Source organism: Muntiacus reevesi, chromosome 4 (assembly GCF_963930625.1).
Source record: "Muntiacus reevesi chromosome 4, mMunRee1.1, whole genome shotgun sequence".
Lineage (NCBI taxonomy): Eukaryota > Metazoa > Chordata > Mammalia > Artiodactyla > Cervidae > Muntiacus > Muntiacus reevesi.
This window is the reverse complement of record NC_089252.1, coordinates 117,977,410-117,997,932: the sequence shown is the minus strand read 5'-3', so window position 1 is coordinate 117,997,932 and position 20,523 is coordinate 117,977,410. Positions and strand designations below refer to the sequence as shown.

Here is a 20,523-nt window from a genome sequence, read left to right as displayed (position 1 = left end):
CCGGGAGGGGATCTGGGTCTGACTGCGGGGGCCGGCCTGCCCAGCTGTGTGGCTCAGCAGCAGAGTGGGGACTCGGGCTGGTACCTGGCCCCCTGGCCTGGGTCGAGGCTCCCAGCATCCTGGGCCGCCTCCCCCGCGCCCCCCACCCAACGTGTGAACTAGCGGGACATCGGCGCGCTTGGGACTCTAGTCGGGAGCGTCTCCAAGGAGGTGACGTGCTGGGAGACTGGAGTCACGGGGACGCGGTCAGGAGGGGTGGTGGGCCGGACCCCTCGGGTGTCTCCACTGGCGGGATGTCCACTGTCCAGCCTGTCTGGCCACGAGGCCTTGGGCACAGCTCTGCTCCGGAGGGGCAGCCGTGGAGGGTCCCCGTCCCCTGCCTACTTGGAAGTGGTCGTCGTCTCCAGGGACGACTTCCTTGGGGCAGGATAGAGGCCTGCACCCTCTCCCAAGCCCCAGTGCCCACGCCCCGGGACTGTCCTGCAGCGTGGGTGCTGACGCCCGCGCCGGGCGTGTGTCCTGTCCCCCGCCACAAGAGCGCTCCGGGAACAGTCACCACAACAGGGATGTAGAGTTGGCCCCGCGCTCGGCTGACACCACCCCCCAGAACCTGCTGCAGCCCCGAAAGCTGTCGTTTCAGAGAAGTTCCAGGCGTGGACGTGATGCTGGGGGCGCTAGACTCCGCCTCTCCTTTGTGCTGCCCACCGCCTTCCTGCCACGGCATGCCCGCTGGGGCACCCAGTCCAGCGCTGCATCCAGCGTGCGTCTGACGCTCAGCGAAGGTGCCCATCATTGCCCGCGTGTCCGCGTCCCTGCCGTGGCTGTCCCAGGCGTGGCCCTTCTACACTGAGATCTCTGATGGCAGGAATGGCGACGCAGGCCCGCGGAGCCCCGGGTTCTCTCTCCCTGATTCCTCCGGGGCGGAGGGCCCTGCCAGCTGCTCCCTTGCGTCACCTGCACATTGGCATCAGTTGGCCCTGTGCCCCCAGGCTGGCTCCCCGGTGCTGCTCTGACGGCGACTTGGGTGTGGTCCTGCACGTTTGGGGGCTGTGGGCCTGCACGTTTGGGGGCTGTGGGCTGGGACCCCCGTCTGCTTCTCCACCCTGGGTTCACAGCTGGCCTCCTCTGGCCCAATGGACATGGGCAACCGGGTTGCCGGTTACTTTGGGTGGGAGTGCCGCCTCCTGGGAATTTCAGCACAGCGAGGGGGCTGGAGCTGCTTCCGGTTCTCACCCCTGGGCCCCACCTAGGGTGGAGGCCACGGTCCTGCTGAGGGCAGCCATCCAAGGATCGTCCCCTGTGAGCCGCCTGTGACTCCCAGGGTGACAGGCACCCACTCAGGAGCCCCTGGGGCTAGTGCATGCTATGCCAGCTGCAGACCCTGGCTGGGCTCTTCCCGCTGGTTCCCTCCACCCTGCCCGATGCTACGTCCCTGCTTTCCACGGGGCAGGAACCCGCCAGCCAGCCTATGTCCCTGTTTACATTGGTCACCCACTTGTCCCCTGAAGCCGTCTCACTTTGCAGCCCCAGGACAAGGTGACCCTGAGCCCCATGGCTCTCAGGGGCGTCTGTGGAGTGGCAGGCAGGGGCTCTGCTCCTGTCTTCTCTATAGCATGGTGCTGACAGTGACCTGGCCGCCTCCACAAGGACGGCGACTCTGAGCCCAGACTCACCACCACTGGCTGCAAGTGGGCCAGGAAACCCAAGGAAGCTGCTGTCAGGAAGGCTTCCTGGAGGCGGAGGGCACTTTGGGCCTTGAGAGGTTGCAGCAGCAGGGGCCCCCTGGTTGAGGGCATAGCAGGGGCACAGGCCTGGTGGACCCGGGGGAGGAGGAGGCCGGCGGCCGACTGGGGCCCTGTCTGTCTCACTTGCAGCAGCTCGTTTAATGCCTGCACCTGGGCTTTCTCTGGGGACCCCGTCCCCGAAGCCGCCCTCGCTCCGAGAGCTCCCTGCGCTAGTGTGGCCCCGGGAGGCTCTGCTCCTGGCTGCAGTGACTGGTCCGTGGGGGCCCCTGATCCAGCCCACTCACAAGGGGCCGTTCTGGGACTCCTCCCGGACCTGCTGGGCAGGGAGCACCCGGAGCTGCCAAGGCCACGAGGCACAGAGGCTGGCAGGGGCGTGACCTTGGGCAGCAGAGCCCAGGGGTGGGGGGAGCGTGCCCTGCCCCCTGCGGCTCCCCTGACGCCCTGGGAGCTCAGATCAGGTGAGGCCCGTCCGCTCGACCACGGGGCCTGCTGGGGAGGGAGGCCTCCCTCAGGGCCTGCACCCTGGTGAGCCCTGCTCCTGCTCTGGGACACAGCTCTCTGCACGCCCCTCCGTCTGCATCTCCTTGACGCTGCCCCTGGCAGACTGCCGTCCTTGTCCCACCCAGCAACCAGAGTGGGCTTCCCAGAGGCGACAGTAACTGTAGCCACCCTGCGTGTCCAGTGGCGGCCAGCGCTCACCTCTCAGGACGCTGCACACTCAGGGCTGGCTCCGTGCGCACGTGTGCACGCACCGTGGGAGTGGGGTGGGAGGTTGTGAAGCGATCCCCTGGAGGATCTGTCCAGGAGGGCCCCTCCCTCCTCCGACCCCTGCGGAGAGGCCCCCAGAGTTGCTTCTGCACAAAGCTCTGAGATAGAAATGCAGAAGCAGTCCCGAAGGAACATGCACATTTGGAAGTGCTCCCCCTCCACCCCCAATGGATTTGATTCTGGTTCTTGCAATTGTTTCCCACAGCCCCACACACTGCCTGCCCTCTCAAGTGGCAACAGAAGCGAAACCCACACAGGAAACCCAAGGAGGAAGAGCCCAGTGCCCGCTGACTCATTTCCCTCCATGTGAGGGGACGGGGGGGAGGGGGGGGGCGCGCGGGTGGTGGTGCCTGGGCCGCAGCCTCCAGTCCCCAAGGCGCCCCGCTCTGCTCCCCTCTCCATCTGCACCAGACTATCCCCCGGGGCAGAGACCCACCGTGCAGGGCTCTCAGGAGCAACACTTTTTTGCCATTTTTGCTCCAGCGCTCTGTGTTGGGGTTTCTGTTCTGGGTCCCCGATGGACTGCAGCCTTTCCTCGTTGGTTTTTGGGGGTCCCTCCTACATCCTGGCTACGCGGCTGTTGTGAAGTGTACAGGTGTTGTGAATGTCTTGTCCCAAGGCCTGGCTTACCTTGGTATTTCCTCTGCTAACTTTTAATGAACAAAAATAACCAACACGAAGGTAGTCACATTGACCCCTATTTTCCTTTATTTTTGACAGGCTGAAGAACGCTGGTGGCCGAGGGTCATAGAGACGACCAACTCTGCTGTCTGGATTGCCTTATCCACCGCCTGGAAGGATGGCCCTGCGTGAGGCCGAGTGTCACGTCAGGGGTCCTTCGGGGAGGGGCCCACAGGTGACAGGAGTCACTCCAGAGGCTGAGTGAGGGGGGTGCGGGCCCAAGGCAGGCTCTGAGAACGGGTGGGCCCGCTGCGCGCAACCAGCCACGCTGGGATCCAAACACCTTCCAGGGACTCCGGCCAGGGTCGGGCCCCCACCACGCAGGCTGCGACCCCACGTCCCCAGATGTCACTCCGCAGGCGACAAGCGTGACATACCATACCAGACCCACAGGAGATGGAGAACAGCAGCTCGGAATCCAGGACTCAGCCCGTCGAGGTGGGGAGGGGCAGGGGTCCCCGGGGCCTGCAGGGTCCCTCTCCTGCGGGTGACCGCTTGGCTCGCGGCCATCTGGCGTCTGCGGCTCCGCCTCAGCTCGTCCCCCAGCACTCCGGCCCCGGGCCCTTCAGTCGTCCCCACGGCTCCTGCCGCCTCGCCTCGCGCTGACCAGGTGCCCCCCCACGGACTCACCTTCGGACGATTCCGGGGCGCGCGCGCTGCTGCGGGGGCACGGCCACGGGGACGGCCCCAGCCCTGCTGACCATGAGCTCGGATTGGCGACCCCCACCCGGCGCTCCCCTGACCTGCCTCAGCCAGCTCCTACGTCCCGGCCCCCGCCTCGTGCGCCCCCAACCTAGTCCCGCGACCCCCGCCCGGCGCGCCCCTGACCTGCCCCAGCCAGCTCCTACGTCCCGGCCCCCGCCTCGTGCGCCCCTGACCTGCCCCGCGACCCCCGCCCGGCGCGGCTCCCGGACCCCACTCGCCGCACCGAGCGCCTCGCTCAAGCCCCCGCACCCATTCCGCTGGCCTCCTCCCGGGCCGCGCGCCCCGCAGCCCCCTGAGGATCCCGGGCCGAGACCGCCGTTGTGGATCGCGGCCGCATCTGAGTCCGGTTCTGGGGCAGCGGCTGCCGGAGGCGGTGTTGCCCTTTGCGGCGTGCGGTGGGCCCAGGCAGGCGGCGGGGATCGAGCGCCCCCTGGAGGCCGCCGTCGGCCCCGCCCCCGCGCAGGCCCCGCCCCCGCGCAGGCCCCGCCCCGGCCCGGCCCCCCGGGCGGCGCATGCGCGCGGCGCTCCGCGGGCGGTGAGAGCGAGGCCGGTCCGCATCCGCGCGCCTGGCGCCCCATTCATGCTGGGCAGCGGCGGCGGCCACGCAGCGGAGCCCGGGCGCGGCGGCCTCGGCCTGGGCGGCCTGCGCGGCTTCGGCGGCCCCGCGGCGGGGCAGGGGCGGGCGGCGGCGCGGGCGGCGAGCGGCGATGGCGGGCGGCGGGCGCGCCCCGGGGCAGCCTGTGAGTAGGGCTCAACTTTCCCCGCGGCGGGGCGGGCGGGGGTCCCGCGGTGGTCCGGCGGGGGTCCGGGCTCCGGGCGGCCCCGGGCCGGCCTCCGAGCGGCTGCGGCCGAGCGCGGGCAGGGGGCACGCGGGGCGGGGGGCGCTGCGGCGCGCGTCTCCGCGCCCCCGCGTGTCCCTGCGGCTGCCGCCTGGTTCACGCGTGTCCGGGCGCGGCCGCGGCGCCGGCACTGAGCCCGCGCGTCCCCGCCCGGCCGGGACGGGACCCTGCCCGCCGAGCTCGCGGGCCGCGCCGCCTCCTCCGAGCCGGGCGGGGAGAAAGTTCGCTGCAGCGCTGCCGGGAGGGCCCTTCGGCCGGCCCGGGTCGGCGGAGCGCGCTGGACGTCCGGCGCCGGCAGGCCCGCGGGGTCGGAGTGGGCGCCGGTCCGCCCAGGCCCGCAGGCCCGCGCGGGCTGGGAGGGGCGGTGCGCCAGCCGCGCGCCCGGCCTTCTCGCCGCCCCGCGCGGGGCCTCTTCAGGGTCAGTCGCTTCCCGTGGCCGCTCCGAGAGCTCCTGCGCGTCCCTGGGCCTGGTGGGCGGCGGGGCTGGCGGTCGCGGGGCGCGATCGGGCGGTTTCGGGGAGGGGATTGCGACTCCGGGGACCCACGCTCGTTCCGAAAGCACAGGGCCAGCCCAGGAAGGGGGCGAGAGGAGCTCTGGCGGCCCTTTAGGGCCCGGAGCTGCCCCTGGTTCATCTGTGGGGTGCTGGGGCCACGCCCCTTGAAAGAAAGAGGGGTGTGTGTTGGGGGACGTGGACCGAGCCTTCAGCCCCCGAGCCTGGGATCCGGCGGTGCGGCCCTCCGCGCTGCCCCACCTCTTTCCGAGCCGAGGCGGGTTCTCAGGGTCTGCTCGGAGTGGGCAGAGCCTGGCTCCTCGGGCCCTGGGGAGCTCGCCCAGGCAGGTCCCCTGGTGCCCTGTTGACTCGCGGTGTGCAGGGGAGACCGGGTGCTGCGCCAGGGGCTCACTGGGAAGCCAGTGGTTTCTTTCAGGCCTGGCAGCAAGTCGGCCTGGGAGGGGGCCCGGGAGTTCCCGAGTGGGCATTTCAGGTAGAGGAGACGGCGCTGCAGAGGCCTGGCCAGCCCTGGTGTGGCTGAGGTTGTGTGCTTATGGGTGGGGGACAGATGAGAGCTGTGAACCAAGCTGACTGCCCTTTGCTGGCTCTGCCGTGGTTGGCGTGTTGTAAGCCCCTCCTTATCCCAAGGAACATCTCCGGGTGTGAAATGGGGTCGGGAGGAGAGGATAACTTGGGGGAGCCAGAGACAGGCACTTTTCCTGAGGAGCAGGACTCGAGTGCCCCGGATCCCAGCTCCCTCAGACAGGCCTGGAGGGGAGCAGGCGACTTGGGACCACCTCCAGGGGCCTGTGTGGGGGAGGTGGGGTGACGGGGCAGCTCTTGGTGCCGGCTGCTGACCGACAAGGCACCCCTGGGCAGGACGCCGTGTCTTCTCCGTCCCCCGTGCCTCAAGCTATCCGAGCCCCGCGAGGGTCCAGATGTGGCTGGGGAGTTGGCCAGTGGGGCGGGGGGAAAGATTGGGGCAGTCCCTCTGGGAAGAAGCCTCTGAGGGCCTTTGTTTCTCAGGGCGCGGAGCAGCGGTGGCCGCGGGCCCGGGAGAGAAGCGGGTGGCGCGCTCTCCACGCCCTGGCAGACGGCTGAGCTGGTCCTGTGCGGGCGTGGAGGCCGCCGGGCCGCTCCCTGCCCTGCTCACCTCCCGTCGGCACACCCAGCCCTGTGCCCCAGGCAGCTTCTCCCTCCCAGCCTGGCTCTGATTGGCGCTGCGGGCACCCTCGCTGCCCTCTGCGCGTCCAGCAGGTTCCACCCCGGCCGTTGCTCCTGCTGCTCTGCTCCCGGGGTGCCCCTCCCCCGCCAGCGCTGGGCCCGGTCCTTGACCAGCAGGTGGAAGGGCCTCCGCAGACCCCAGCGCAGGCCCAGAGCTCGCATCTGTCAGGGCTCCCCTCCCCCGGCCGGCGTGGCCCTCCCCAGCAGCCGCTCTGGAATGAATGCATTTTTTCCTGGGCAGAGCAGAGACCCGTGGGAGTCCAGGTCCCTGTAGGAGTGTGCACAACTAGCTGGGTGACCTTGGGTCTCTCTGAGCCGTGGGCCCGGTTCCTCACGGGTAGGGGGAGTCCTCCAGCTCTCTTTAGTGGCCCCTGTGAGGGGGTGGTCTCCAGGACCCCTTTTCCTGGCTGCAGCCCCCTACCCCTGACTGGTCCTCTGGGCAGCCCTGTTGGGGGAGGGGCAGCGGGCCCCCGGCCAGGCTGGAGTTTGGATGGCGCTTCTTCAGCTGGGTCCCTCCTGTTTAATATAAAAAGTAGGGCCCGTAATTGCATTAGGACGTGTATAATTATACGGAGGAGGGGAGAGCCCAGCCCCTTGTAATTGCAGGCCTGCTTTGAACTGATAAACGGTGAGTGATTCATGTTTTCTTTGGAGTTCGCAAGCACGCAGCCCAGGCCCGCCGAGTGCTAAGGAGCCTGTTCTCTGGTTCTGCTCTGCCCTGGGCTCCTGAGCTGTGGGCGGGGGCCGGGTCTCCCTGCTGCCTGGGAGGTCCCTGGCGGCCCTAGTTGTTGGGGACGTCTGGGCGGGGCGTGAGCGGGTGGCTGACAGCGTGCGGGCAGGGTCCTGCGGCAGCCCGGCCTGGTGCCCTTCCTGTGGGGTGCTGGCCGGAGCCCCCGTTCTGGGGGCTCAGCGTGCCCCCTCAGGCCCTCAGCCGTCACCCGCGGGTGCTGACCAGCGGCCCGCTCAGTTCTCCGGGCTCAGCAGCCCTGAGGTGAAGAGGGCGTGGGGAGTGAGGCTGGGATGGGGCCCCGTCACTCACTCACAAGGGCAGGCCCTGAGCGGGCCTCTGGGGCTCAGGCAGCTCTCGTGCTGGTGGGGACAGGGTCTGGGGGCAGCTCGGGCCGCAGACAGCTGGAGAGCTCGTGACTGCCGCCCTCAGCCCGCAGATCCAGGGACAGCTGAGGCGGGACCCTGAGCGGGTCCCCGGCCTGCTCGCTGTCACCCGGGAGAGGAGCCTCTTGGTCACCGCTGCACAGACGGGGAGACCCCGGCCGGCGACCCGGTCAACCTCGTGGCTGCGGGCCCCAGAGGCTACACTAACCTGGAGTGCGGCTGCCAGCTGCCGGGCTTTGGGGAGATGAGGTTGTTTGCGAGGAAACAGGACCGGCGCAGGGTCCGGGGGCCTCCCGCCTGGGGTAGGGGCAGCCTTGGCTGCGGGTGGGAGGTGCACGCTGCCCTGCTGCGGGGGAGGCCTCAGAGAGGGGGCGGGGCCGGGGTCTCAGTGCAGGGCTGGGGGCGGGGCCTCAGAGATCAGGACTGGGGGCGGGGCCTCAGAGAGGGGGCGGGGCCGGGATCTCAGTGCAGGACTGGGGGCGGGGCCTCAGAGTGAGATCAGGGCTGGGGGCGTGGGCAGGGCGTGAGGCCCCAGCGTGCCGGCGAGGAGCCCCGCCTTCTGCAGGGGCCACAGGAGTGTCCTCTACCACCTGCAAGTAGCATCGTCCAGCCTGCAAGGCGCTCGGGCAGAGAGGCGGTCACCACCGTGGGAGCTTGGAGCTGGGAGCCTTCCTCCCCGGGGGGCATGGGCAGGCTCAGGTCTTGTCGCCCACCTCCTGGTCCTGGGTCCCTCTCTTCTCCCCTGGCCACTCCCGGGCAGCGGTGGAGCTCGCGTGGCCCGCGCTGCCTGCTGTGGTGTGGGGCTCAGTATAGCTGCTCCCAGGACTGCAGGCGGGGAGGGGCTCTCCCTTGCCCCTCTGGCATCTCCCGGAGGGTTAGGCCGTGCCGCGCCCCACGAGTGGGACATCCCGGCGGAGAATGGGCCCTGGAGCTCAGTGACGGCGAAGGTGACGCGCCCTGTCCCTCCTCCCCGCAGGGCTGAGGCTCCCGTGATGCGCGGCCCCGCAGGACCCGAGCGCCTCGGCCCGAGGCCCCGGCGCGTCATGCTGCTGCCACGTCTGAGCCCGCGGGCTCCGCTGCCGCTGCTGCTGATCCCGCTGCTGCTGCTGCTGTGGGCCACGCCCCGGGCGGGCGGGGGTCCGCAGCCCCCTTTCCGCACCTTCACTGCCAGCGACTGGGCGCTGACCCACCTCGTGGTCCACGAGCAGACAGGCGAGGTGTACGTGGGCGCCGTGAACCGCATCTACAAGCTGTCAGGGAACCTGACGCTGCTGCGGGCGCACGTGACGGGCCCGGTGGAAGACAACGAGAAGTGCTACCCGCCGCCCAGCGTGCAGTCCTGCCCGCACGGCCTGGGCAGCACCGACAACGTCAATAAGCTGCTGCTGCTGGACCAGCCCGCCAACCGCCTGCTGGCCTGCGGCAGCGCGTCGCAGGGCATCTGCCAGTTCCTGCGCCTGGACGACCTCTTCAAGCTGGGCGAGCCGCACCACCGCAAGGAGCACTACCTGTCGGGCGTGCGCGAGGCGGGCAGCATGGCCGGCGTGCTGATCGCCGGGCCGCCCGGCCAGGCGCAGGCCAAGCTCTTCGTGGGCACACCCATCGACGGCAAGTCCGAGTACTTCCCCACGCTGTCCAGCCGCCGGCTCATGGCCAACGAGGAGGACGCGGAGATGTTTGGCTTCGTGTACCAGGACGAGTTCGTGTCCTCGCAGCTCAAGATCCCCTCGGACACGCTGTCCAAGTTCCCAGCCTTCGACATCTACTACGTGTACAGCTTCCGCAGCGAGCACTTCGTCTACTACCTCACGCTGCAGCTGGACACGCAGCTGACCTCGCCGGACGCTGCCGGCGAGCACTTCTTCACGTCGAAGATCGTGCGGCTGTGCGTGGACGACCCCAAGTTCTACTCCTATGTCGAGTTCCCCATCGGCTGTGAGCAGGCGGGCGTGGAGTACCGCCTGGTGCAGGACGCCTACCTGAGCCGGCCGGGCTGGGCCCTGGCGCGCCAGCTGGGCCTGGCCGAGGACGAGGACGTGCTGTTCACCGTGTTCGCGCAGGGCCAGAAGAACCGCGTGAAGCCGCCGCGGGAGTCCGTGCTGTGCCTCTTCACGCTCAGGGCCATCAAGGAGAAGATCAAGGCGCGCATCCAGTCCTGCTACCGCGGCGAGGGCAAGCTCTCGCTGCCCTGGCTGCTCAACAAGGAGCTGGGCTGCATCAACTCGGTGAGCACCCCAGCCCGGGGGCTGGGGACACGCCTGTCTCCCAGGCCGGCGCTGCGGCCGTCCTGCCCCTGAGAAACGGGGTGTCGTGACCGTGTCCGTGTGCCCTTGTGGCCGTGGCGGAGCCCGGCCCTCATGCTCGGCGCTGTTCTAGGCGCTGGCTGGCCGCGTCTTGTCTCTGTTTCACAGACGAGGTCGCTGAGATGTGGGGTGACGCCCAGGGTATGTGTCCAGTAAGGGGCGAGCTGGGGCCAGACCAGGGCCAGGTGGGCAGCGGGCACCGTCTCCTCTCAGGGTCCCATCTACAGGCTCTGCTCTCTGCGGCCTTGGTGCCTGGCTGTGCACTTCACCTGGGGGGTGGGAAATTGGGGGCTGCTCAGTGCCCATCTGCTGGCTGCTGTCTGTCCTGTCTCTAGGCCCTGGTGGGGCCAACCTGGGGCCAGCTGCTTTTTGAGGAGTGTCTGTTGCCCACCCCCAGAAAGGACAGTCTTCCACGGGAGACCCCAGACTCGTAGGGGGCGAGGGCTTGTTCAGAGGACCTCAGCGCCTCCACTGCTCAGGACTTGCTTGGCGGCGCTGAGAACGCCTGGCCCCTCTCTGGCCTCGGGTCTTCCCGTCGGGTCTCCTCGGTGCAGCTGGAAACGCCTGGCGGGCGCCTTGCTGAGGTCCTTGTGAGCTCCATGTGCCCCCTTCTTGGGCACAGCCCCCATTGCTCCTCCCACCCCTCCTGGGCCCTCCCACCTCGGCCCCCCAGCCAGGATCCGTGACCCCACCACACCCCTGCCTCCTGCAAACCTCAGCCCGGCCTGGAGCCGCCTGACCCCGCCCTGCCCTCCCTGTTGGCTCCGGAACCTGCTCAATCGATTGCTTCCTTCCCCCGCAGTCGCCTCCTCTCAGCCGGCCCCTCCCTCTGCCTTTTAGGTGTCACCCCTTGTTCTGTCCTGAGTGGACCACCCCAGCTCCCCACGTGCCCCCGCCGCAGCGGGCGCGGGCGCTCCCTGTGCCCCTGGGGTGGGGGGTGGGGCCTGTGCCTGGTGGGCGTCAGAGGTGCCCTCCAGCCGGGGCTCCTGCTGCTCAAGCAGCTCCCAGGGCCTCGTTCCTCCCACGAGGAACGGTAGCTGTGCCGGCCGCCCCCCGCCCGGCATGGCCGCAGCTCCTCCCCGCGGGACGGCCTGGGCCTCACCCGCTCACCTCCCCCTCCAGCCCCTGCAGATTGACGACGACTTCTGCGGGCAGGACTTCAACCAGCCCCTGGGCGGCACGGTCACCATCGAGGGGACGCCCCTGTTCGTGGACAAGGACGATGGCCTGACCGCCGTGGCCGCCTACGACTACCGGGGCCGCACGGTGGTGTTTGTGGGCACGCGCAGCGGCCGCATCCGCAAGGTCAGCGCGGGGTCAGCGCCCGGGCGCCAGCACCTGTTCCCGTGTAGTGGTGGGGAGGGGGTCCAGCACCCGTCCAGGGGTCAGAGCTGGGGGCGCCAGCGCCTGCTCCGCATGTCCTGAGGGGAGGGGGCCCGGTCCCAAGGACCCTCGTCTCCCCGTGCTTCCTGGGCTCCCCTGTGTCCAGCACGTGTCGAGGTCCTGGCTGGGCATCAGGGCCTAGGGGCGGGTCAGGCCTGTGGCAGCTTAGGGCTGACAGGGCCCGTCGGCCTGCAGGCCTGCCCACCCACGGAGGTGACCTCGGAGGAGACCGCGGGGGCGGGGCAGCCGGGCAGCCCCCCCTCCTCTCCCCTCCCGCCTGATCGGGTGTCGCGGAGGCAGCACTCTGCCCGGAGACGCAGGGCCAAGGGCAGGGTGAGGCTGGCGGCCCGCCCGCCCCTGGCTGCAGGGAGCCTGTTGGGGTGCCCCACCTACGGGGCAGCTCACAGGCCGCGGGGGTGCGCGGGGCGGGGGCGGGGCAGGGAGTAGGACGGGCCCTCCCTTGTTTCTAGGTTCTGTATCTGGTTCCAGGCTGGGCGGGGCGGGCGTCCTGGGTGGCAGCTGCCTGGGGGTCAGCACTGGCTGTCTGGGTGGGTAGGGGCCTGCCCAGGGAAGGCCGGCTGCCGTGGGGACAGTTCCCCGGGCCAGAGGGTGGGGGTGCCTGGAGCCCTGAGGGTCGGTGCAGGGGCGTGGCCGGTGGATGAAATAACAGCTGGCGGAGGCTGCCTGCTGACCCAGCTCGGCCCGGGCGCCGGGTGGGGGCTGGGCCCTGACTCTGCTTGCTCAGCCCCGGTGCCCGGCAGACGGGGCGGGCAGGCCCCTGGTCCCTGCCACGTGCGGCACCCGCTGGCTCTCCAGCCTCTGGGCAGGGCCTGCCCCCAGCGCCCGCTTCTCCACCTGCGGAAGGAGCCATGCGCTCTGGGCCCTGGGAGCCGTTCCGAGGGTACCCCGTGCTGGGTGCTGCGGGCTCCTGCCCGGGGCAGTGCGGGGGTGGCAGGCCTGCCCCGTGACCCCCTGTCCTGGCCCGACCTGGGGGGTGGGGCCTCCAGCGGGGCTCTGCCCGCTGTCCTGGGGCTGGGGGGCAGCGGAGAGGGCCCGCAGACCCCAGGGGGCGCCCTGGGGAGCCGGGTCTGCCCCCCCGCCATGGGAGCCCATCCGGGGTGGGGCTGTGGGAGAAACTGCAGGATGCTTTCCTGCAGAGCCCTTGAGCCCATGGCCCAGCAGAAGGCTGGCATCTGGGGCCGGGGGGACCCCTCCTGGAGGCGGCTGAGCTGGTGGGCAGCTGGCCAGGCAGCGACTTTGCCCACAGGCCACCCCGTGAGGCTGGGAGGACGGGTTGGTCCAGTCCTGCCTCCCTCTGCTGTGTACCAGCCTCGCCAACTGCCCCCATCCCACTGAGGGAACCTGAGGCCCCAAGGTGGCTCTCAGAGCAGCTCTCAGAGTGGCTGGGCCCCCGTGAGCAGGTCCTGTGTTGGGAATGAGGAGGTGATCGCCGAGGCCCCCCGTCTGCCCCCGGCCCCCCCCCACCGCCTCCTGGGGCCTGTCGCCTGCTGCGGCCCGGCTGGCCTCGTGTTCCATGCAGGGCAGACAGCGGCCTTTCTGGGAGTGCGGGGGCCGGGTGCACCCCGGGCTGTGAGTTGGGCTGGTCGGGGGTCTGTTGTGGAGGCATGACCCCTGCGCGCCCCGCGTGGACGGGTGCACACCTTCAGGGGGCCTCTCTCTCGGCCTGCCCGCTCTCCCCTGCCCGGGGACTGGGGCCACCTGGGCGCGGGGGAAGGGGCTTCTCGTCCCCGCACTGGGCCCAGCCTTCCGTCCCCGCGCCCGCAGGCTCCTTGACCTGCAGTTCCCACCTGAGGCCTCCAGCCTCCACCCCCTCGAGGGGCTCTGCTCCCGGCCAGTGCCTGTGTCTCGCTGGCCTGGCCTTCGGTGGCAAATTCCTAATTCCCGCCCCAGGCCAGTCCCTCCCGCGTCATCCCGACCCAGCCTGGGGGCGGCAGTGGCTGTGGTCCAGGGCCCAACAGCCAGCGGCACCCCTCCCCGCAGGCTCCCAGCTCCCTCCTCTGAACCTGGGAGGGCCGGGCGGGCCTGGGGATTCAGTGCAGGCCTGGCCCCCCCATCTCCCCGCGTTCCCGGAGTCTGGGCCTGGTCCCCCCCCCCACCTCTGCGCGGCCTGCTGCGCTGAGACGGACCCGCCCCGTCCTCCCCACAGCTGGTCCTTCCTGGGCTTTAAACAGCGACTCGGGGAGCTCTGGGGACACGGCTGGCTCCCGGCCACCTCTGAACGGCGCTGTGTAAAATTGCAGCCGATTAACTGAAGAGCTGCCAAGCGGAGCTGCCGTGGGCTAGCTGGGGTGCCCCTGGGTCCCCGCCCTCCCCGAGCCCCGCCTGCACCTGCCCCCCCCCACCCCCTCCTGCTCATCCTCTGGGCACCCTTGGGAATCCTCGAGTCGGCCCAGGTGCCCAAGGCAGGTGGGGGGCCTCTGGCCCTGGACTCCTGCCAGGGGTGCCCCCCGCCCTCCCCAGCCTGCGGTGTGGGCCTGAGGGGACACCTGTCCTCCCAGGGCTGTGGGGCCGGGGCCGGGCAGGGACACGGCCGAGCCCTGCCGCGGGGGTCCTGCAGGGCGGAGGGACCACCGCTGTGTCCCCGGCAGCCCTGGTCGCTGCCCCGCGCCCCCAAGGGGCTCCCACTGAGGGCTGCTCAGGTCTGGGCTGTGGGGACGGGGCCGCTCCTTCCTGTTTTGGGGCCTCGTCTCCAGAAGCTGCTCTTGGAAAGCTGGGTGGCTGTGGGGGGCCCTGCCTCCCGGGTGGGCGGGCAGCCCTTCCCTGGGGCCCCTGTGTAGGCCTCTCGGCCTCGTGCTGACGGTCCCTGAGCGTCCGTGGGACCCGCCCTCCTCACAGCCAGGCCTCTGCAGGACGGGGTGCGGGAGGTGTTCTGGCAGCGGGAACGGGGCTCTCAGGTCAGAGGGGCCCCCGCCGTGAGGGAGGGGCTGGGCACGTTCTGCGCACGGTGGACATATCTCTGGGCATCCAGTGGTGGACAGCGGAGACTGCAGAGGTCTGGCCTGGGGCGCCCAGTGGTTCTGGGAAGTATGGTCACCGCGTCAGCTGCTGTTGCAGGGGGGGTGAAGCAAGGGGGTGGGCGCGGGGCTTGCGGCAAGGATATCTGACCAGGTGGTCACCGCTGCCTGCCCTGGCGTCCCTGGCTGTGGCCCCTGCCCGTGAGAAGAGGCCCAGCGACTTCTGCGGTCCCTGTCCCAGCTCTGTGCAGCCTCCACAGCCGTGGGCAGACTCCGCGGGCAGCTGTCCCTTCCTCCCTGGCAGGGCTCAGCTTTGGGGGCCCCCCTCCAAGCACCACCCCCCATCAGGAGCTATGAAGTTCTTATTCTCAGGCCGGGGAGCAGGTTGTCTGCGGTCAGATGAGGAGACCGAGGGTCAGGGAGGACCACTGCTTCTGTTGGTTGGTCTGTGTGCTGAGAATCGAGGACAGGAAACGTGAGATTTCTGGGACCCCGGCTCTTGCCTCACCAGGTGTGTCTGGCCCAATTACAGCCATCAGGCCTCCTGCAAGTCATGTTTTAATTACCTAATTACCGCCAAGAGGAAATCGCTAATTGCTTTTTCAGTATCAAATTCCTTCTGGCCTTCCTGAGAATGGACCCCAGAAAGGGCCTGGAACCAGCCCCCAGCCAGAGCAGGGGGTGCCGAGGTGGCATGTGTCGGATGGGAAGGGTCCGGGAGCGGGCCTATCGGGGGCCTCAGGCCTGACCGGCAGGGAGGTGGGGGGGCAGGGAGTAGGCTGGCTCCTGTGTCTACAGGAGGAGGGTCTCAGCCCTGCAGCCAGCTGCCCTGTCCTCTGCCTGGAGACCAGGAGGGCTCAGTCAGGGCACTGCCGCTTCACAGCAAGGATTTGGGCTATGTCTTGGGTTGGGCGGGACAGGGCACTTTCCCCTCCTGAGAGGGCCAAGCTGGGCAGCCCCCTGCCTCCGGGCGGCGAGGGCGCGTGCCGGCCTTGGCAAGCAGCCTGCATGGCCCAGACGTCTTCCCCGGGGCCCCCACCCGCCCTTGGCCCGGAGAATGGACCCTTTGTTGGCTCTGGGCTGGACGGACAGCTGACCTGGCCGGGCCGTCAGCTGCCTGCCCGCAGCCGTTGGCCAGGGCCTCATGGCGAGGGGTGTGGGGGCAGCGGCTGGAGCGGCCCTGGGCGGGGGTCCCTGTGCAGGACCCGCGTGTGCTGTGCCCTGGGCTCCGGGGTCCTGTCAGCCGGGAGGTTGGGGCGGGGCCAGCCCGTGTGGCCGTCTCCCCCGAGCTCCGCAGGCCTGCTGCCCCAGCGGGTGGCCCTCGGGTGGCAGCTGGAGGCAGGGGTGTGTGTGTCCTGCTGTCCTGCCAGCCGGCTGGCCCCATGCCTGCCCCGCACGCCCCTTCTCCCTGGAATGCTCCGCTGGCGGCCGGCCACCCCCTCCCCTGCCTTGCCCCAGGTGCAGCCGGCAGTCCCGGCTCCCGGCTTCTCGGGCAGGTCTGGGGACACGGGGCTCCCCTTCCGTGGGCTCAGGGCCTGCCTGGCAACCCTAAAGTCGACCCTGGCGGCTTGCAGGGGCCCCAGGACTGGCAGCCGGTGGGCTGGGCCCCTGCTGAGCCTGACCACAGCGTGGGGGCCCCTCCTCCCTGACCCCCCGCCCCGGTGCCCTGGGCCCTCCAGAAACGGGGGAGCCTCGCGTGCGTAAGGGCCAGGGGCTGCCCCGTGCCGGCAGGTGGGTGGCGGACGGCGCCTGGCGGGTGGACAGCTGGACAGGCACACTCCGGCCGCAGCTGTTGGCAGCCACCTGTTGGAGTCGGTCAGCCCGCGGCTGCGGGCCTGGGGGCAGCGGCATTCCGGAACCTGGCTGGCCGCGCCTCCCCCCACGGCGTGCGCCCCCCATGCGGGCCTTCCCTGTCCCCTGGGGTGGGCGCCCCCAGGCCACACCCACAGCCCGGTGCTCTCTGCCCTGAGCAGGGAGGGTCAGAGCGTCTGCAGGGAGGGCCTGGGGCCCAGCACTGGCCCAGTTCAGCACTCTCCCGAGGGGCCCCTGCCCAGGTCTGCGGTGCGGGCAGTCAGGCCAGGACCGGGCAGGCGTCCCCGGGGTCCCGGGGCGGGCGGGGCACCTGCAAAGGGCTCGATGTGGGCCACCTGCATCCCGGCACCCTGCCCTGCCCTCCGGCTAGCCGGTCCCCACCACCTGGCCGTGGTCCAGCCTGGGCCTGTCGGCCTGGCTGGCTGGCTCTGGGGGTTTGCTGTGGGGCCTCCTCACCCGGGCACCGCCTGCTGGGTCCTTTAGTCCGAGTGACTGTGGGGCGGGGGGAGGTGCCCGTCCCCCCTGCACTGGGGGTAGGGAGTGGGGGGGCCCTGAGGGGGTGGGGGGACGCTGAGGGGCGGGGGGATGCTGAGGAGGTGGGGATGACTCTGAGGGGTGGGGGGATGCTGAGGAGGTGGGGATGAGTCTGAGGGGTGGGGGGGGACACTGAGGGGCGGGGGGATGCTGAGTTGGTGGGGATGACTGAGGGGCGGGGGGGGTACCCTGAATTGATGGGGAGGACACTGAGGGGCGGGGGGATGCTGCGGAGGTGGGGATGACTCTGAGGGGCGGGGGGAGGTACCCTGAATTGATGGGGAGGACACTGAGGGGCGGGGGGATGCTGAGGAGGTGGGGATGACTCTGAGGGGCGGGGGGGGTACCCTGAGTTGGTGGGGGGGACACTGAGGGGCGGGGGGATGCTGAGGAGGTGGGGATGACTCTGAGGGGTGGGGGGGTACCCTGGGTTGGTGGGGCGGGACACTGAGGGGCGGGGGGATGCTGAGGAGGTGGGGATGACTCTGAGGGGCGGGGGGATGCTGAGGAGGTGGGGATGACTCTGAGGGGCGGGGGGATGCTGAGGAGGTGGGGATGACTCTGAGGGGCGGGGGGATGCTGAGTTGGTGGGGATGACTCTGAGGGGCGGGGGGGTACCCTGAGGGGGTGGGGCGGGACACTGGGAAGGGGCACTAAAGCAGAGCCTGCACAGTCAGGGCGTGTCTGAGCCGGGCTGGGGCAGGGGGTGGACTCCTGGCCTCCTCAGCCTGGGGCTGACTTGGGGGTCCCCTCCAGGCCCAGCCTGGGGGACAGAGGCTGGTCTGCTGTGGCCTCCCCGGCCCCCCCAGGCTGTTTGGGCAGCTCTAGGCCCAGTCCGGCCCCCCCCACCCCCCCACCGCCCAGCTGGACTAGCCTCTTCCGGGTCTGGTTTGACTTAAGCCCGCCTGCCTGGCGGGGCGGCAGCTGAGCGGATGTGGGGGGGGGCCGTGGGCCCTCAGGAATGCGGCACCCACCCCCGTCCCTCCCTCCCTTCCCCCTGCCCCATGGCCTCTGCCCGGGGACACCCGCCCCCGTGGGAGCTGGCCTGAGCCAGGGGCGTCTGCCGGCCAGTCAGACCCTCCCCGCCGCACCCTGCAAGTGAGGGGCAGGGAGCGGGGCTTCCGGGGCTCGGTGGAGGTGGGCCTGGGGCCCTATGCGGCCTGGGGGGAGCCTCCAGCCTCGAGCCAGCCCCATGGGCTGGACCAAGCCGGCAGGACGCTGCCCCACGGGTCCCTTCTCTGGAAAGCCCCCTGGGTCTCGCCGTTAATTAAATACATTTGTTTGGTAAAAGCAGCTAAAAATACTTGCAGCGTCTGGAGCTGCAGGGAAGAGCTGGCTGATTAGCGCCGGGCTTGTCCCAGGCTAGGCTACCTTTCAGCGCTGGTGCTATGCCTGCCCTCCTGCCTTCTAGCGGGGGTGCCCCCCCTCGGAGCAGCCCCTCACTCAGCTTCCCGCCTGTGGGGGGTTGCCCTCTATCTGCGTCCCACGGGCCTCCGCCCCTCTGCACAAATAGCCCTTTCTCTGTCCCGCTGCCCCCGCCTGAGCTGTGGCCATGCAGCTCGAGACGGGGGCGGATGTTGGGCAGTGATCGTCCTGTCCCTGGGGACCCCCACACCTGGGCTGTGGTCCGCGTCGTTTGATGAGGTTGGGCTGGGCGCAGTAGTCCTGCCAGGTTCCCCTGGGGGGGGCTGGGGCAGGAAGACTCCCCCGACACACACACACACACACACACACACACACACACACACACACACAGCGTGGGTCTCATTCCCACAGATCCTGGTGGACCTCTCGAGCCCCGGCGGCCGGCCGGCGCTGGTCTATGAGAGCGTGGTGGCCCAGGAGGGCAGCCCCATCCTGCGTGACCTGGTGCTCAGCCCTGACCGCCGGTACCTGTATGCCATGACAGAGAAGCAGGTGGGTGTCCCGGGAGCTGGGGGCTCACCAGCCTGCTGGAGCCCCTCCCTGACCGACTGGGCACCCCTGGGGATGAGCGCCTGACGGATGCCTCCAGGCCGGGGGGCTGTGTTGGATGGGGAGCGTCCGGGGCCCTAGGCCCCTGGTCCTGGCCTGGCCAGCTCCTCCAGGCCACATGCTTGCTGTGCTGCTTCTGCCCAGCCTGCCTGGAGCCCGCTGCTGCCCTCTGCCCGGCCTGCTGACCCCTGGCAGCGGGAGCGGCAGGTGAGGCCAGGCCTCCGTCCCTCCTGGCGGCTGCCTCCTCCTTTGCCCCCCAGCCCTGACCCCGGCCGTGGGGTGACTTGGTCACTCCACCTTGGGAGCGGCCAAGGTGGGGGTGAGCAGGCCCGCCCACCTCCTGGCTGAGGACTGGGGCCTGTGGCTCCCTTGGGAATGTCGGGGCGCAGCAGGGCAGGAGGGACTGTCTGACTCTCGGGATGGACAGAGCCGTCTCCCGGGCCCGCTGCTGTCTGCAGAGATGCAGGTCTGTGTGGCCTGACTTGGGCGGGACCGGGGTGACCCTCGAGGGGACCAGGCGGAAGAAGGGCCCGAGACGGGGGCTCCTGGGGCCCGGGGGGCGGGGACTGACGTCCAGGCTCCTCCGCCAGGTGACACGGGTGCCCGTGGAGAGCTGCGTGCAGTACACGTCGTGCGAGCTGTGCCTGGGGTCCCGGGACCCCCACTGCGGCTGGTGTGTCCTGCATAGCATGTGAGTCTGGCGCAGGTGGCCTCGCGGAGAGTCTGGAGGCCCCGGCCTAGTGCTAGCTCCCCTGGGTCCAGTGGGCGTCCCGTGAGCTGCTGAGTGATGGAGGCCCAGCGGCCTGGTCAGGATGGGGTGTGGGGTGGCCTGGGGCTCCTCTGGCCTCCCGCCCGAGCCCACGCCCCTGCCCACAGTTGCTCCCGCCAGGACGCCTGCGAACGGGCCACAGAGCCCCAGCGCTTCGCCGCGGACCTGCTGCAGTGCGTGCAGCTGAGCGTGCAGCCTCGCAACGTGTCTGTGACCACGTCTGAGGTCCCAGTGAGTGCCCGCGGGTGGCTGGGGCCCAGGGCGGAGCGGGGCCCAGGGTGGGCGGGGGTCCCCCAGGCTGCTCACCCTGTCCCCTGCCCCCCCCACCACAGCTCGTGCTGCAGGCCTGGAACGTGCCTGACCTCTCGGCTGGCGTCAACTGCTCCTTCGAGGACTTCATCGAGTCTGAGGGCGTCCTGGAGGGTGGCCGGATCCACTGCCGCACCCCCTCTGCCCGGGAGGTGGCGCCCATCACGCGGGGCCAAGGTGAGGCCGCGGGGTCCTCCTGTCCGGGCGAGGGGCGATGGTCATAGCAGGGTGGCAGGGGAAAGGCTGCAGCCAGGCCCCGCCCACTGGGGTGGGCGCTGGGCCCCTGGTGGAGGGGAGGGTCCTCGGCAAGGCCCTGCCCTGGCTCCCGGGGCCCGGCGTGGGGCCCTGGTGACCCGGCCTGTGCTGCACACGTAGGAGACCAGCGGGTGGTCAAGCTCTACCTGAAGTCCAAGGAGACGGGCAAGAAGTTCGCGTCCGTGGACTTCGTCTTCTACAACTGCAGCGTCCACCAGTCGTGAGTGCCCCGCCCCCTGCGCGGCTTCGCTCAGGCCCGAGGCTGGGCGGTCTGGGGCACGGGGGTGCGATGCGATGACTCATCCCGTGTGCAGTGGGCCCTGGAGTGAGGCAGGACGCTGGGGTCCCTGCTGCTTTGTCCGGGCAGAAGACGGCCGGCCAGGGGAGGGCACTCCAGACCTGCCGCCTAGGGGCAGAAGGGTCTGTCCCCCCACCCCCGCTGGGGCATGGCTGGCAGGCATGGGCGCTCGCCGGGGGCTCTGGTCTCCTGTGAGCACGCCAGCTTCAGACGAAGGGCGGGAGGCGCTGAGGGCCTGGCTGTGTGTCCTCCTGGATCTGGGCACATGGGGCGGGTGTCCAGCCTGGGCAGGGTCAGCCTTGAGCCGAGGCCCTGGGTTTTCAGGTGTGTCTCTGTGGACCGACC

At 70.2% G+C, this 20,523-nt stretch overlaps 1 protein-coding gene across 1 annotated transcript in view; it reads left to right on the top strand.

The window, feature by feature from the left end:
* The first annotated feature begins 4,457 nt into the window (after window positions 1-4,457).
* PLXNA1 (plexin A1) overlaps window positions 4,458-20,523 on the top strand; it is a 39,225-nt gene continuing 23,159 nt past the window's right edge. Inside the window, exons 1-8 of the mRNA XM_065934051.1 lie at window positions 4,458-4,639; window positions 8,543-9,791; window positions 10,992-11,174; window positions 18,350-18,490; window positions 19,138-19,238; window positions 19,424-19,547; window positions 19,649-19,802; window positions 20,001-20,100. Coding sequence (XP_065790123.1) covers window positions 8,559-9,791; window positions 10,992-11,174; window positions 18,350-18,490; window positions 19,138-19,238; window positions 19,424-19,547; window positions 19,649-19,802; window positions 20,001-20,100 — 2,036 coding nt within the window. The 5' untranslated portion in view covers window positions 4,458-4,639; window positions 8,543-8,558. The remainder of the gene's footprint in view (window positions 4,640-8,542; window positions 9,792-10,991; window positions 11,175-18,349; window positions 18,491-19,137; window positions 19,239-19,423; window positions 19,548-19,648; window positions 19,803-20,000; window positions 20,101-20,523) is intronic.